The following is an 18,576-nucleotide window of genomic DNA, read 5'->3' as shown; positions in this document are numbered from 1 at the left end:
ATCGTAATATCATTTTTTTTATTTTGTTATACCAAATATTGATTTCAAAATTCTGAGACTGATAGGTAAAAAAAAATTCTTAATGCTATCGCAGACCTGCTAAGTCAGTTTTTTTATCAGTTTGGTAAACATACTTGTTGTTAGAAAAACGGAAAACTTCTATCTCTTATCTTCCACCGACTTACAGTTCAATACTTTAATCTCACAACCCCTACATTAACTAAATTAGAAATAAAAACATAGTCAGGATCAAGTTCAAGAGCATCAAAAAAACTTCTCTGATAAGTGTTCTATTGAACTTGATTATTTTGTAAAACAATTTTATCTGGTTTAGAAATTCAGCGCATTCATGGAATCTCGAGCACAAAAAGAAGAAACACAGGTGTTGTTGAATGCCAAGTTTTGTTAATTTGTTAATTTTTTTATTAACAAAAACTAAGTTACGTGTGTGGATAGGAAATCTATCCTTTCGGTTATGGTTTCTTTTTTGTCAATGTTTTTTGTCCGTTAGTTTTTGTTTAATTCAAACTTGTTTTTCTTCTTTTACTTGCTCTCTTTGTGGCTTCTCATCAAAGGAGGTAAGTGTTTATTTTACATACCATTTACTTTGACAACCTCCTTATTACCGATACCATATACATGGAACGAGTCATTAATAGTAACGCTAAGAAATCACGGTACTGTAAGTCTTATGATATTTTACAATACAGTCGTGAATTGTTTGTTTGTTCGTAATTAAGCACAAAGCTACATGATGGGCTATTTGGGCTCTGCCCACCACGGGTATCGAAACCCGGATTCTAGCGTTGTAAGTCCGCAGACATATCGCTATGCCACTGGGGGGGGGCGATCGTGAAAAAAGTTAGTTTTAAAAGCGTCTTATCACATTAACTTTGCTTTCACAGTTGTCATAAAGTCATTAATTTAAAATTTTTTTCGCTGAAAGTACATAAATGGCAAGCAGTTTTTTCTAAAGATAAAAGCATATCTCTAGATCGACTAAACCATCTCTAGGTGATAAGGGTCTAAGTACTTCATGTAAATATCATTTTGCATCTCTTCATGACACTGTTTATAAAATGATACATTGTGAACTCAGAAATATTACTACAACTTTTCTTATTTCTGTCTTTTATTAGTACATACGTTTTTATTATAGCTTAGAAACCTTTTTTTTTGATATAAGTTTCCTTCATAATCCATAATCTAGCATTTCTTGGCATCAAAGCCTTATTGTAATTAATAACGTTTCAGCTTCAGCTGTGTGTGTGCGTTAGAAAAACACTTTTACAGCGGTGAGGCATGGCTTTGTAGTTAGCGCGTCAGCATTTATTGTTCGCGATCCGTTGCAGCAAAAACGCGCTCCACATTTTGGGATAATGAGTGCTCTATAAGAGTGATGGTCAAATCTGACTATTTCGTAGGACAATATCAGTTCAAAACTTGGAAGTAGCTGTTGTTGACTAGCTGCTTTCTCCTCTATTTTATCAGTTCATAATTAGGGATAGCTATGCGCAGATAGTCCTTGTGCAACTACACGAAATTCTGAAACAAAACAGTTTAGCAGAGTAATTTTCATATTAAACACTCGTACTCTAAAATTAATGTTAGTGTATGTCTTGAGTCTGGAAAACTATTTATTGAAATAAGCTAGAATGAAACAATTTGTCGTTGATCACCCCTCTTCTACCACACACACACACACAAAAGGGGATTGCTAGAAGGAATTGATTTATCTCAAAGAGAATCCTTGTCGTGATTAATGAAAATAATTATTCTTATGTACCATAACAATTAACTAGTCAGACTTTTCTATGGTAATTAAAGATGAAGTGTATATACTATTCCACAATATTACTTTATATCGAAACACGTTGATTTTGATATTGTAAGATATCTCGTTTATTCATTTGTGAACCATAGCATTTAGGCTAACTATAGTGTCAATATTTTTGGAATATAAAAATATTTGTTGATTCCATATAAACATTGACATTTCCGTTGACATACTGTTTGCCGTTGTAAGACATATTCCAAGAGTTTCTTCTTTACAGTGTTAACCTACACGTTTTAAAATGTCATACATTTCAAGCTTAAAAAATATGAGGAAAGAAGCAGCTTTTGTGCAGTAAGGACGCTTGTTTATGTAGCGGATTAGTATGGTTTTATGTCGTGACATAGATCGTATTTGTATCGATGGGTTAAAAAAAAGCAATTTTAAAAGCAAGCATAATAAATTAAATAGGGTAGAAAACAAGGTGAGCAAGAAGATTCTAGAAATAAAAGTATCACCTGTGTGAAACTGAAAACTTGTGCGGAACAACCCGCAACCAATGTTGTAAATTTTGAGATCTAATGTAACTAACATCGATGATATATTATTATCTCATTATGCGTTTATTTTCTGAATCTGAGAAGTAGAGGCGGTTTAGAAAGTATTTCGCTCCAAAATGAGGCAACTATAGCAATACGTTTCGGTAATTAGATTGAGAAATTTTCTACTGCAGAAAGCATTTAAAAGAAAATTTGATTTTAGAATTGTTGGCCTCTAATGAACATTTCAGCTAAGAGTTACGGCTTGTTTTTGGACCTACTTACTCTTATACCGGATCGATAAACATCAGCGACATTGTAAATCTTTGATGACGTCAAACCCTTAACTATTAAACCTGCTGAACAAGTCGGTCACTTTATTTAAGAGCGTCTTAAGAGAACTAGCAGAGTACTTAAAGATCCTGACAAAAGAGATTTGAAATACAATATTGGAATGTTTTTTAACAGATGGATTATTTTCTGTATATAATTAAATTATAAATATATATATATAAAGCTATGTTCTTTCGGAGAATGGAGTTTTAGTTGTTATGGCAACATTACGCGTCACGTGCTATCCACGTGATTCTATGTCAAGGTTTAACTTTAAGTGTTTGATGAAGTGCAAAGCTAAGCTGTTCTTGTAATCGCTTTCAGAAATCATTATGTGCACCGATGTCCCTTAGAAGAGCTTTCAAGCTAGTGAATTGTTATAATATCAACAGATAAGAATAAGTTATAATAAGAGCAGTATCTCAAAAGGAATAAAAAAGTTTCTTTTTTGTACAATTTGGTTGATGTTAATAAAACGACTTCAAATGCAGACTTCTTGTATACCAGTTATGAATTAACGTAAATAATAACGTGAGAACTTATATTAACATATTTTAAGTTAAAATGTTTTTTCTTTTTTGCAGCGACCCAGTTTTAATTTTAATAAAGTTTTTGTGTTTATTTCAATATTACATGGTGAAATTTTGCTTGTCTTTAAAACATCTCTTAAGAAGGCTTATAACTTATCAAACCAAAAGACTGTGTACGGTGTAGACATTGTTACCTTAGTTGCAGAATGACCTGACTGGTGTGACTTACATGTTTAGTCAGTACAGAGTTTCACTTTTATTATTTTTAACATTTTTCTTGTGTTTCTTTTTCAGTTTCAAATTTTGTTTAATTTAACCAATGTATACACAACCACATTCACATTCAACTTTATAAGTACCAGTTTTCCCCATTACATTAATTACATTTTTAATTTTATTTAATATTTGACTAATTTCATTCAAATTTCTATAAATCGGAATAACATTTATATTTTGTTTTTTAAATTTCCGAAAAATTTGACATGATAAACCTGAGACATATGGTAAAAATAACTTTTTCTTTTTATCTATTTTATTAAATGTTGATTTTAACTTGCTCTTTTGGTCTACCGACAATAATAGGTGCAAGACCTCTATCTAATGCTATATATATAATCAATAACAATTCATTTTCGAAAACTAAAAGAATTTGTTGTCAGCAGATGACGTGAAATTCTTTAATATGTAAATTGGTGTTTTGATAACTGTATAAATAAGTGTTATTTTGCAAAACATTACACTCCTGAGGATGACGCAAGATATAGTCGAAACATGTAGAGTGTATGAGATTGTTTTCCAGTCACGTCAGGGATTTTACCACTTTTTAACCTTGTACAGTAAGTTATTATTTTAATATTTTATTTTAATAATTTGAAGACTGGAAGCAATCTCATTTTATTGAATTGTGTATAAAATAATCATTAATTTTAAATAAAACTTTTTAGTTTTCGAAATTGGACATTACACACGTGCCAAAAAAACATCTTGAAAAAAAAACAATTCATTTTTTAAATATTCTGGATTAGAACAGGGCCTTAAAGATCAGTAAAAATAAGAATAAAAACTTGACCTTTTTTGTGACTTCGTATGATATGACTTTTGGTGTGGTTGCATGATAATAGAAAAAGGCTTATGATAACTAATACATTAATAAACTGTAAACTTATGAGATTGAAAAAGATAAACACTCTTAAAATAATTATCATATCTTGAACAAGGATGAAGGGTTGACAAGTCGGAAAGTATGCAAATGGCGTTATCTTCTATAAGTTAAGTATGTAAATTATATAGTAGTATTGGGTCACATGAATAATGGTTTTGGTATATATGATTTACACTGTTTTTGATTTTACACTTCTGAAGATGACATGACTGCATGTCAAAATATGTAGTGTCTTTTTTGAGATCATTAACAGTATCAGGATAAAGTTTTTAAATTGTGTTAAAAACGTTGATTACTTGAGTGTTTTGATTATTTATTAACATAAGTACGTTGAATTTTTAGTCTTTTAATGAAACGCTACACAACGTTCAGAATGTATATAAAACGGAAACGCCAAAATAAAGGTACTAACACCACACATCTGTACTAACAACCAATCAGAACTGGCCAGAGGAATAGGAATAATGTTTTTAGATTCAGGTTCACTAAGATTGAAATATATATATATGTTTGCATGTTAGAAAAAAAAACACTGAATTAGAAGCCGATGTGTTTAAAGAAACGACATTGAATAAAGAACAAGGTGATTAAAATATTTGAAAATATACGAAAAGTTGTTTTTTTCACAGATACTAGTGTTAACTAATATATTTATTTGAGGCTTTAATTATGCACTTATGCAATGAATTTCTGAATCATTATGAACGTTGAACATCAACAAATAAAAACATGTATGTTCTTGAACATTTAGTATAATAAAGAACAATGTATCAGTTCTTGAATATTAAATATGTGCACAATGAACAATGTGTCAGTTCTTGAATATTAAATATGTGTACAATGAACAATGTGTCAGTTCTTGAATATTAAATATGTGTACAATGAACAATGTGTCAGTTCTTGAATATTAAATATGTGTACAATGAACAATGTGTCAGTTCTTGAATATTAAATATGTGTACAATGAACAATGTGTCAGTTCTTGAATATTAAATACGTATACAATGAACAATGTGTCAGTTTAATTAAGTTTTTTGTTCTTTACTCTGTTTATTACTCATTCTCCACAGATGTCAGGAAAAGTATTATTGGTCAGACAATTGGTGGTTTGTTGTTTGCTCTCCTTGGTGGTCAGCCATTGGTTATCATAATGACCACAGCACCTCTGGCGTTATACATTAAAGGTAAGTGAGTGTATCATCCATCAACAACATTCCTATTGTATCACTTACAAAATCACAAATTCGAAACGTTTATGTGTTATTCTTTACTGTAGCTAATAAAAATATTTTCCCCCATCAAATCACTAGTTATTTACGATATTTTTTTTCAAATTGTATTTGTATTCTAAAATAACTGTATATGATCAAAATGTTGAAAGGAATCATAGCAAAGCAACAATAACAACAACAATCGCGTGATACCTTTTGAATAATAGAATATAAATATACAACTGTTGAAATCAGAACTATTTTCTAAACAAGTAAAGTGTTTTTAAAAGGGAAATGTATGGATGTGCAGGGGCTCTTCACAATGAAAAAAAACAAACAAACATTTTCTCAAAAATGTTTATTATTCATCGAAACGTTTTTCATTGTATGTGTTTGGTTGTTAGTTTCTTATTAAAAATAGTAATTATCAGAAACCAATGTTTCTGGAGAGAAACAGTTGATAAGAAGCTTTCCTAGCTTTGTGACAAATTCTAATTCAAAACTTAACACTTGTAAGTACTCACGGTAAGGTTGTACTTACTGGATATCGATCGTTGCCAACGTTACTTGTCTGTGCGATCACCTAAATCTAATTTAAATCAGTAATTAGTAAGAACTTTTATATAATTAAATACCAATTAATAACTAGTTTTTATCCTATGTTGTGGCTGCTAATATGTTGTTGTCTTCAGAGACGTTATAAGAAGGACTATTTCTGTATTGGTAGTGGCTGGGATTCGATCCTGGATCTGCTCCATAGAAGTCTTAAAACACTTATTCGAATAGTGACGTCACTCGAACCATTTCATGACCATGTTGCTTTTGCTTGACATATTAATTTGATTTTTATCTTTACGCGGAATAGGTGGCAACACTGATGAAGGAAAACTTATACACTTTGTTTCTGTACACACGAATAATTTTGTTTGAGCAAATTAATACAAAAGTATGTTGTTTTCTGGTAAAGCACATAATAATTAAATATTTATAAAAAGAGAACTGAGTTTCTTTGACAAATCTAAAGTTTAGTTTCTTATCAAAATCGTATTATATATTTATCCAGCATTTCCATGAATTTCTCTTTTTTTTGTATTTTATCTTATTTTTATCGCTTTTCCGCAATATCATTTATTCAAAGCTGCTGGAGTTTAATAAATACACAAGAAACCGTTTTAAAACTCAGAGTGACGGCATTATATATTTATTCTATGTATTCAAAACTATTATTATTGTTTGAAAATTATTGGATTTAAGTATATAGTAGGTGTGATTTTTAAATTACGACCATAACTTTGATCTTGATTAGAAAGTGAAATCTTTCTTGTTCTATTTGTATAACGTACAACTACAACAATTAAATGTTTGTTTAGTACATTAACGATTTTAATACATATAATATCTACACCTATCTTCAGTAAACCAAATCTGTTTGTTCAGAAACGTCTATAAGGTCCACAGAAGTTAACACCTATTCTAGAATGAGTGTAGTTAAAGCACAACATGAAATTAAACTTGCCCTATAAAGTCCACAGAAGTTAACACCTATTCTAGAATGAGTGTATTTAAAGCACAACATGAAATTTAGCTTGCCCTATAAAGTCCACAGAAGTTAACACCTATCCTTGAATGTGTGTATTTAAAGCACAACATGAAATTTAGCTTGCTCTATAAAGTACATAAGTTAACACCTATTCTAGAATGAGTGTATTTAAAGCACAACATTAAATTTAGCTTGTCCTATAAAGTCCACAGAAGTTAACAACTATCCTTGAATGTGTATATTTAAAGCACAACATGAAATTTAGCTTGCCCTATAAAGTCCACAGAAGTTAACACCTATCCTTGAATGAGTGTATTTAAAGCACAACATGAAATTTAGCTTACCATCACTTGATTTCTAGACGTATAATGACTGGGAATGTGACATCTTTATATACAGCTGAATATTTAACACCTTGTAGTCGGTATCTTTGATATAGATAGAAAAAATCTTGGGAATTTTTTTACATTTTAATCTCCATGCACTTCACAATATCATAACATCTTGTTTTTAAGCATGATTTGCATATATTCTCCAGTATCACTTTAAAGCAGCATTTATTTAATATGTAGTGGGAAAAATGTACATAGATTACTGTGTGGTCAACCAAATATCGAGACGGGCGTAGCCCACTGGTTAACGTCTCCGAATTGCGAATCAGATGGTTCAAGATTCTCTTCTGGTTGTCTATAAACGCACTGGGCACTTTAGGCCTGTGGGTGAGTTACAAGAGTGACAATCAAACCCTACCATTCGGTCATATCAAAGAAGCTAAGAGTTGGCGGTGCATGCTATTGACAATCTGCCATTCCTATTAGTCTATCACGAGAATAAATTCCTTGTTACCACCAGTCATAAGTTAAAAACGTATAAAATAAACATTTAGAAATACTGTTAATTTAGTACTGCATTTTCTAGTTCTAAGAATACAGTAATAAAACGTACTGAAAATATCATACTCTTCATCGCGTTATATAAGACTCCTCGTTATTCGGGAAGCTATATATTATTTTATATGTTGCTTACAAGGTATTATACTAAAAACTTGACTGAATTTTTTTAAACAAGAAGTGGAAAAATATGAAATTTCTAGAGTACTTAGATTAAGAATATGATTTACTAGATCTTTAGTTGTTGTTTTTAACTCTTGAACTGCGTAGTTTTTCTAATATGACACATGTTAAATATATTTCAGTCATATACAGTATATGTGAAGATTTTAACTTAAATTTCTACGCCATGTACGCCTGTGTGGGTCTGTGGAATACCTTATTTCTGGTGATATACGCTCTATGCGATGCGAGTAGGCTTATGAGATTTTCTACAAGGTGAGAAATTTCAATATATATTTAGATAAGAAAATATGTGTATTAAATGAATAAGTTAGTTTTATTTTCAGCTATATTTGTGAAAGTAAGGGCATGAAATAAGTGAAACCTATTGTTAAAATATATGAAAATAATATTAATTTTAGTCAAAAATACAATAACAGAAAATTTTAGAGTATGTAAGTTCTGATTTTAGTAATTACAAGGCTTCTATTCATAGTCATCACCATGTAAGAGTTACATTCAACAAAGCAGTTAATGTGATGGTGAGAACAAGTTTGTAGGTGGTGTTAAATTAAATTTTTCTTTACTAACATGAGGTGGATAAAATATTAACATAATCAAAGGGGGGTATGGATATTTTTATAACATTAGCTTTGATGATTTTATCAGTAGTACTTCAGCTACTCTTCTTCTGTTGATTTCTGGTTCTCTTTGAATGATTTCGATATTGTTTTTTTTAGATGTTCCAAAACATGTGAGGATCCTTTAAGATGTTCCTTAGGCCTGATCTTTATTTCTCTCTCGGTTTCTCCAATGAAAAGTGTTTATGTGACTTGCATTTGATTTTGTAGATGATTCTGTTGTTTTTATTTTCACTGAGGTAATTGTTAGTAATAAGGTTCTTGATTTTAATACCTGGCTTTTGTATGATTATGATATTTATGTCGATGTTATGTTTTTCGTGAGTCGTTTCCATAATTAATTTAGGCATAAGGAATTGTGATGGTTATAAAGTTGAAGCTGTTTTCATCTTTAAGATTTGTAGTATTTGTTTTTTGGGCGTGCCGATTTATTTTTAGTTATTTCTTCCGGTTAGTTGTTCCTTGGAAAGACGATTTCAGATATTCTTTGTACTTCGTCGACTAAATTGTTTGCAGAGCATACATTAAGTGCTATTTGCATAATAAACTTCATGCTTCCAGGTTTCTGTTGTATGGAGTGTGTGGATGTGTAATGAAGGTATTGTTTTGAGTTTATTCTATTCGTTTTCAGTTTTAAATTGAATGTTGGGACACACGTTGTTGACGTAGTTTAAGAATGTTGACGTAGTTCAACAGAGTTGAAGCATCAGAAAACATCGTCGATATTTCTCAACCAATATAAGTGTTTGAAGATGGTTGTGTTTAAGACCTGTTTTTTCCAGTTGAATTAATAATGAACTTGATAGTGTTTCGCCCATACAGACACCGTCGATTTGATAATAGGTTAAATCATTGAATTTAAAACAGAACTTCGTGGCGAGGGTTAGAATGCTGGATAAGGATGTGAATAATTAATTCAATAGCCACTTTGTAGACTTATTCTCAAGGGAATTGTGTAAATAGAGTTTGCACATTAAAACGTGCTATTTTATGTTTTGGATCCAATTTTGTTAATAAAATGTGGGGGTGTTTTTGATGGTGTTATTTGAGTTATATGCTGAAATAATTCAGGTTTTTCAAATAGACCGTTGAGGTTTTCATCCATTTTTAAGTATTTGTTGGGGTCATTTAACCCTTCATTCATCAGTGATATATTCTCTGTTTCATATTTTAAAACGATGTTTTGACTTTTATTAATTTTTGTGTGTGATTTGGTTGGGGTTATTACGTGTGATTTGGTTGGGGTTATTACGAGTGATTTGGTTGAGGTTATTACGTAGCTTGGCTAATTAGATGTTTTCTTTTTTGAATAAGTTTTGTTATATTTTATGTTGAGTGTTTAAAATTATTTTTGATTTTGTGAGAATTCTTTGATAGAACCCGTTTTTCTAGTTTTGAGAATACATCTCCAGTAACTTGTAAATTACCCAATGATGACTTAATACAATGATCGAAACGTTGTAATTATTAAAATCAGAAGTTACCTACTGGAAAAGTTGCTGTTATTGCATTTTGGAATTAATGATTCAATTCACTAAGTTCTTTACTGTACATTAAATTCTAAAAAAAACCTATGTTTTTGCAAAAGTGCAAAAAAAGAAGCTTTATTACTGTTTGAGTGAAATAGTATAGAAATACATATATATATATGTCTAAAAATCTTTTGACTTCTTTCTTAAATTTGTCTTGAAAATAATTAGGACTCATATATCGACTGCTACACATTTCAGTTTAAATACGATACAGTATCTTTCATTTCTATGTAAATATTCAATAAGTTTCCATAGCTATAGTTCCCACACCCATCACATTTCATGACATTGGAAGATAGTTTCACGTAGTTGTGTATTTTAGGAAAGAAACATCTAAGAATGTTTAATTCAAGCTATGTACGATACAAGCTTATTTCTTACGCTTCTCAATTGATAATAAATCATGGCCAAGAAAGTGCCCCTGTAGAACGGTTTCTTTTGTCAAACATAGTAGTGACGGAAAGAAAGTATCTTGTCAGGGGGTAATACGTTTGATGATGGCAGTCTTCCATCTTACTGACATTTGACATAAACACACTGAGAAGTTGCAGGAGCCAGAATAAAACTAGCTATCTGTAGAGCCCTCTGAGGAAACGACAAAACTCAAAACGAAATACAAAAATATTTCCTGTAATTAACTATATTTTTTCGAAAACAAAATTACTTCTTGGTTCTTTTTCTTTCGATGAAATGATAAATAACCTTTTATATAATTACTATGTAATCTCGTTTATTAACTATTAACATTATTCCATTGGATTTACTGACATATGTTAAATAAGACGTTTTATTATATGGGGTTGTGTATTTAGAGTTACTGTATGTAGCTGTTCCCTTATGATAAATAATATTTGTATGAAAACACAAGATTTTTGCTTTACAATGTAGACAGATTTGATGTGAGTATTTTAATTTTTCAAGTAATTTTTTATACTGTCCTTTCCGAAAACTACGGTAAAAAATTCGGTTTGGTTACTATCAACTATGGATATGTGATTTTGTATTTCAAGATTTACAGGTCACGAGAGGTAATGTGACCATGTGACTTAAATTCCTTTAAGAAGATATATGCTCAGTTTATTTAATATTATTTCACAACCATTTACTTTTACAATCTTCTACAGCCACGTTATTTTAACATTATTTCACAAACAACTAATATAAAATATTTAATTTTCTACATTGTACCACAACCATTTACTTTTACAATCTTCTACAACCACGTTATTTTAACATTATTTCACAAACAACTAATATAAAATATTTAATTTTCTACATTATACCACAAAACTTACTTTTACAATCTAATACAACCACGTTATTTTAACATTATTTCACAAACAACTAATATAAAATATTTAATTTTCTACATTGTACCACAACCACTTAAATTTCACATTTTGTCATAACTATTAAAACTTAATCGCCAAGTGTACAACGTTCTAAAAAACTATAGTGTAGTGCATTGTCTTAAAACTTTACTAGTCACTTCCTCCATTACGAGCTACCCCGAGCAATTGTGGAAAAAATATATGAGATGGGGCACAATTATGTATCCATCTAAATGTTTGTTCGGTTTGAACGATATCTAGATGCGTTGCTTTTACAAGAATTGTTTGTTTGTAATTAAGCACAAAGCTACACAATGGGCTATCTGTGCTCTGCCAACCACGGGTATCAAAACCCGGATTCTAGCGTTGTAAGTCCGCAGACATACCGCTGTGCCACTGGGGGGGCTATGTAATCACCTGAAATACTTTCCAATTTCGACGATATTTGGATATATTACTTCCAAAGAAATAAAAATGCAAGCACTGAACAAGTCTTTCTAGCCCTCGTATTTTGTCTATTAATAGGTAGGACTTAATGATACATATAAAATTCATCGCCAACATAGAACTCACTCAGTAAACACACTTCTCTTTACGACCGGTAATCCCTCCTGAGAAACGTATGGAAGGGACACACGCTTCATTGGTGACAAAACTTGTCCAGAACTTGCATTTATATTCTTGTAAAACGCCCCCCCCCCCCAATGGCACAGTTGTGATTACATAAAGTGTGCCCCACCTTGTGCCGTTCTTCAGCAATGATCATGAGTTATTTGTTAGTGTTTTAAAGACGTGGGAAATATAAATGGTTGATCTATTATACTAATTAGAAGAAAGTTACAGTTTTAATTTTAACTCTAGATAAACTAGACTGAACATGTTCAATACATTGAAACATAAGACATTGTTTCTTTAATATTGTGCATAAGCTTCCAAGATTTCAGATTTGTCACAATACTTACATTTCACATTGTTTCATAACTAATAAAAGTTTATGTTCGGTTACTATCACTTGCGTTACACATTGTTTGACAACTAATAGTTTACATTGTGACATAACCACTTAAATCTTACTTTAAGTCACAACTGCTTACGTACTATTTTCTGTTACAGCTACTTCAGTTTCACAAAATGTTTCAATCATTTATGTTTTGCACTGTGTTACAACCATTTACGTTTGCCAATGTGTTACAATAACTTTGGTGTTGCTATTTATTAAAACCACTTTACGTTTCGCACTGTATTACAATCATTTACGTTTGGCTCTGTGTTACAAAAACTTTTATTACAATCAATTAAATTTCACAATGTGTTACAACGACCTACATTTCGCACTGTTTTACAATCACTTACGTTTCGCGATGTATTATTACAACTACTTAAGTTTCGTTTTGTGTCACAGTTATTAAAATCTAATATTTTGTTTGAGACATCAAGATTAATTTCACATTTAGTCACGCTATCTAAAGTTTCAAGTTGAGCTATAGATTCTGAAGTTTTAAAATGTAGAGCCTCTCATTTTATTATCATCGAATATAATTCTTTCTACCTCACTTTTATCTTTTTTATTTTCGTAAATTTACTGAGAGAAAGTTTATTTTTAAACGTGAGTAAAGTTATAATGTTTGAAAGCAGCTGGACTTGTATAATAAAAAAACTCCAACAGTGTTAAAATAGGCTAGATTACAGACAATTCTGAAAGTTATAAAATACATTGCCTTCACATAAAAATTTGTGTTTGTGCTGCTCCTAGAAAAAGTCTTGTTTCGTTAATGTCATCGTGTGATTTAGTTCAGAAATATTTCTATCGTAATGCCTTATTTTGTCTATTTTATATAGTTCTCGGCAAGTTTTTTTTCTTATTTTTACGAACAAACGGCGTGATACGTTTTTGTTTTCCATAAATTAATATTAATCTTATTAGTAGAGATACGGAAATATTACTTTATTTATTATTATTACGATTGAGCAAGATAAGCCTTTTGACAAAATGAAAGAGATAATGTTAAACTTTTAACCTTTTCAGTGGTCCAAAATTAATTCACTCCGAAGAAGGTATAAGTTGTTTTTTAACTTTTCATGGACATAATTTATCTTTGGTCACAAATGTTATATATATGTGTTACTTCTCATAGATCAACGGAAGAAATATTTTCCTTGTTCATAAGTATCGCTTTCTGCGTTGATGCTGGAAGAGATGCGCATAAAAGTAAGCACATTAACTAAAAATCGTATTGCATTTTATTTAAAAATAATCTTTTCATTAGTATTTACGTAGATGTGATAGACCCTATCTGTACTTATATTTAACTTAATCAATAACATTTATTGGTTCCTGTAATACGAAATACAAAGTATATTAAAGTTATGTTACTTGATTTGTATTTTGGTAGACCTATTAGACCGAATTAATAATAATCCAAATATGTCATCATTGTATACGATGTAAAAATCCGAGTTAACACTGTGACTTTGTACCATATGTTATTTAATTTGTATTTTGATATGTTCTCTAGACGTACCTAACTGAATTGATAGTAACATAGTTACAAAAGAAGTTGGTGTTTTAATATGACAAACATTTCACAGGCTGATTATTCAAGTTTGTTTAAGTTATAATGCAATATTTTGGTAGAATCAGTTATTAATAAGTATATTTTTATAAGATTAAGAAACTTGCCTGACAACGTACATACGTATTGTGTACTTAAGGTGGATTATTCTACATATTTTAACAGAATTATTCTCATCTTTTAAATATTTCTTCATAATCTGTCTTAAAGAGTAAACTGAGAGTCACATAAAATGTTTGGAAAATTGAATAAACATTTAAATGAAACGTAACCAAACCAATAACATTTTTACATAATTAGACTACCTTTCAAGACTTGTATTTTGCACCAGCTGGTGTTTGGTTTTGCTTGTAAAAAATACGATATGTAGTATTATTATCAGACTCAAGCATTTCCAAAGAGTCGATTTGTTAACAAAAATATTAAATGACAAAACGTCAACTTTTAGTATTTTGCATTGCCAGTCCTTGTAAATGTTTATTTGATTCACTATTTGTTTACAGATTTCAAAAACTAATTTTATATTCATATCTTTTGAAATTATTTTATTGTTTGTATACTATAATTTCAAAACTTTCCATACTTTCAGACTTCCAGAAATATTACCACTCATCAGAATGCACAGAACAAGTTTCCGTTTCTCAACTTTCTGATTGGCTGGGCAACTCCACCAATAACAGTTCTCAGTCACAGATTGGCATTCCGGACTGTAAGCGGGAAAATAGTCTACTGTTCCTGTTACTGATGTTTGGAACAGTGTGGCTTGCAGTGTCTCTCTATAACTTCAATAAAACGTAAGTAATGGAAAACCCCGTTTAGCTTATCTTTATAACTTTCCTGAAGAAACAATAAAAATATCTACCTTTATTTCTGATTAAAAATAGAGATACGTGGAAGTGTTTAATTGAAGGGGGAGGGGCAGTTATTTGGATATACAAGAATCTCCGAGTCGACTTCCGAGATTATATGAGACATAGATCAATAAGTACTGGTTGATTAAAAAAAAACTTTCAATGTCTTTAGAATCAGCATGAAATATAGTTTTGATTGAACCCATCTAATTCAGACTGGTGTGCAATTTTCACAATCAAAATGAGCTTCAAACATCGAAATTAGGGACTGGTTTTTATTACGTAACCTAGAAAGTAAACTATTAATATTGCGTTTTTCATGTTTTGTATGTAAGTCAGATATGTTTAACAACAGCCTAAAATCAGACAAAATCGAATAAATGGAAAGTACCTTTAGAGCAAGCCAAATATTTGCGGGTTCGTAAGTTTCCCGATTTTACTTAGGTGATTATAGGGGTCATAGGTCAGTAAATATTGGTCGTGTATCAAAGAGTAAAACGTTGTTGGAATCAGCATTAGCTATACGTTTGAATGATGGACTTAATGTTACGTTGTTCTAATAGGAGATTACACATCTATCATTTACAAATAATAATAATATTTGGGTTGTTTTTAAGAAAACAATTTGCAGTTTATGAATAAGACAGAATTCGTCTCATCTGCTTACGTCACTTAATCTAGATCTTCGGATATAACTAGCTGAGAATTCGAACAAGTTCGTTCTCTGCAGATTTTGTATATGCTTGCATGATGGCGACTGTAGTGTTTGCAAGCGTATCTTAAACAACAGCATCCGTCATTACTAGATTTACAGCTACATTTGATCATGCGTAGTAATTCGGATGGTGCTGGATCTTTGTCAGTAGATACTGGATGAAGTGAGCTATTTACACTGTGGCGCAGAACAACTTTCATTTACACTATTGTTAGTTACTATGGAAACAATAAAGCGCAGGATCACTGATAAGCTAACGTTGAAAGTTTCTTGAGTACTTAAATCAAAACTTCCCAGTGGCTTAGAATTGAAATAAGTTAAAGTACTTTTTTATTTGTTTATGTAAAAAATGTATAACAAGCAAAAACTTTAGTCTGCTAATACCAGCAGTATATCTTGCTGTTTCTGATAAATAACGTAAGGATAGACAAATTGGTATTTGTGTTTCAGCTTTTACATTATATATCGTAAATATCCCCAAAGTTTAGTTCCGAAGCTATTTTGTAGGACTTGATCAGTCAGTGGCCCCTTATAATCAGTGAAACTGAGTCGAAGGATTTTTATACCCCCAAATATTTGATATCCCCTCCCCTCCAAATTGTCATTTTTTAGTATGTTGTAGAGGCGCTATGATTAATACATAAACATGCGGAAAACCTAACCCTACATTTTTTCCTATTTCGGTGCTATTTTGGTTTGTTACCATTAGATTAAGTGGGAATAATGTAAGCATGATATCAGTTGCTTGCACCCTAGACAACCTGGATAATATAAAAAATATGATATACACGATAGCTGTGTGGAAGCGCCCGTTGAGTACCCATAAACTAATTAATACAGACTTAGAATAGCAATTGTGATAATAAGTGCCAAAACAGTAAAGGACGTTGACCATTGTGTATCTGCACTCTTTACAGGTTACTCAGAGTTTCATATTTCTATTTATAATCATCAGTTTTAAGTCAAGGAAACTATTACTGTACCACAGATTTCGCTGGTGATTCAGTTATGGTGAGGGAGGTGTCATTATGAATTGATATGCAGATTTTCTTATGCTTTAGGGATCAGATTGAAGTGGTATTTAACCCAGTTGTACAATCTGTCGCATAAAATCAGACCAAATTTTTCACTGATTCGATATAATACACTGGTGTCATTCTGCCAAGCTTGTGATGAAATATCATGAAGAAGGAGAAATCATTTAGGTCGGGGATTTGCGAATAAGATCTACAACCTATAGAACGCCTTAGTTTATGAGCTATTGGACGTCGTGTACAACAACTTTTTAACTAGTCAAATGTTGTCAAAAAAGGACATAATCTCCATTAATGTTGTCCGCCGAATGGTTGCCACACAGGTACAGGCTATACCAATGTCAAGGGGAAAGCATTTTCGTTAGGAAGCGCCCATCATTCTATTTTTCTTTTCTTTTTTACCAAACGCGACTCTTGTAGACGAGTTCATTTAGTAAAACTAATTCTGACCACACTGAACCTGAGAGAAGTCAGATTCTACGAATTGTAAGCTAGCAAAATATTTCAATGAAACTGTTTTATTAACTGTATTCGCTGGACATATGGTGTTCTTAATATATATATATATATATATATACTAATTGGTTCACTTGATTGAAAGACAAATTAATTATAATATATCTCTTCCTTATATTTGTATTTGTTGGAATAATTTACACATACATATCGAGTTTTCTTATCAAACTTACTATTGCTATGCAATAATACATATATGTAGTACAAATGGTATCGTAAGGTGTTGGTTCTAATGTAGTGGTAAGTAGTTTTACTGTTAGTCATTCACGTGCATTGTGTGTGTTAAACATACCATTTCTTATTATAATTTTTTTATGTAATCTCACTCCTATCGTTGTCGTTATGTCCATTATTATTATTCTTTTCTGTTAGCCAGTGATTTCCCAATTTATTCCACATCTTTTAAATGTACCGAAGCCTAATAATAATTTAGTACCAATGAATGAAAAAAAGAAAGTTGTCAATTGCACTGTTGCCATCTAGCGGTGGGAATTATTGTTTGATTTTAATTTTATACTATACTACAACAGTTTACTAGAATGATATTTCAGAAACTCTTTTGTCTTTAGGCCATATCTACAAGCAAGTAAACGGGAAATGTTAGCAGACTATGCTTTACCGGTAGCCGTAATCACGTTAAGCTTCATCGGCTCATTCGTCTTTCAGGATATCCGAAGTAGGGAGGAACTTGTATTTTATAGGCTACTTTATCATTTGTAGAAATTTAAGCCTACTTTATGTTGAAAATAAATATTTTTATTAATATTTAGCTAAAACTTTTACTGTAGTTTTTATTTCTCAATTTTTAATCTCAAATTAAACTTTCAAATATATAAAAAATATTAAAGAAAATACAAAACTTTTAGGAATATATCTGACAGTTCAAAAACAACGAACAAACACTGATATAAAAAACGTTTGCTCCTCGGTGACTCAGTGGTAGGCTTGAGAGCTTATAACACTGAAATTCTGGATTCGATCCCAAAGGGCGGGCAAAGCAAAAATAGCCAGTTGTACTGGTTTGTGCTTAAGACAAACAAGCAGTATCAATATTTACTCACTAACGACAAAGACGTCATAAGAAAACTTCAGTAGTTCATACAATTCACCTTTCACTCGCTTCATGTACTTTGATTTTAACTAGAAACGTTAATATTGAAATAACCAATTCTCTTTTTTATGGAAAAACAAACAAACTTCTGAATTAATTTAAATTCACTGAACGTGGTTTAAACAGTGTAG

The 18,576-nt window shown here is 31.0% G+C and overlaps 1 protein-coding gene across 1 annotated transcript in view; it reads left to right on the top strand.

Moving 5' to 3' along the window:
• The window catches only part of LOC106457425 (sodium bicarbonate transporter-like protein 11), a gene marked incomplete at its 5' end in the record, with an annotated part of 173,963 nt that overhangs the window by 143,340 nt on the left and 12,047 nt on the right, over positions 1 to 18,576 (top strand). Inside the window, 5 exons of the mRNA XM_022383355.1 lie at positions 5,409 to 5,522; positions 8,285 to 8,417; positions 13,781 to 13,854; positions 14,808 to 15,012; positions 17,904 to 18,010. Of these exons, the coding sequence (XP_022239063.1) occupies positions 5,409 to 5,522; positions 8,285 to 8,417; positions 13,781 to 13,854; positions 14,808 to 15,012; positions 17,904 to 18,010 (633 nt within the window). The remainder of the gene's footprint in view (positions 1 to 5,408; positions 5,523 to 8,284; positions 8,418 to 13,780; positions 13,855 to 14,807; positions 15,013 to 17,903; positions 18,011 to 18,576) is intronic.

The sequence above is a fragment of the Limulus polyphemus genome, unplaced genomic scaffold, assembly GCF_000517525.1.
Source record: "Limulus polyphemus unplaced genomic scaffold, Limulus_polyphemus-2.1.2 Scaffold329, whole genome shotgun sequence".
Lineage (NCBI taxonomy): Eukaryota > Metazoa > Arthropoda > Merostomata > Xiphosura > Limulidae > Limulus > Limulus polyphemus.
Note: the sequence above shows the minus strand (reverse complement) of the source record. Positions and strands in the feature narration are given on the sequence as shown.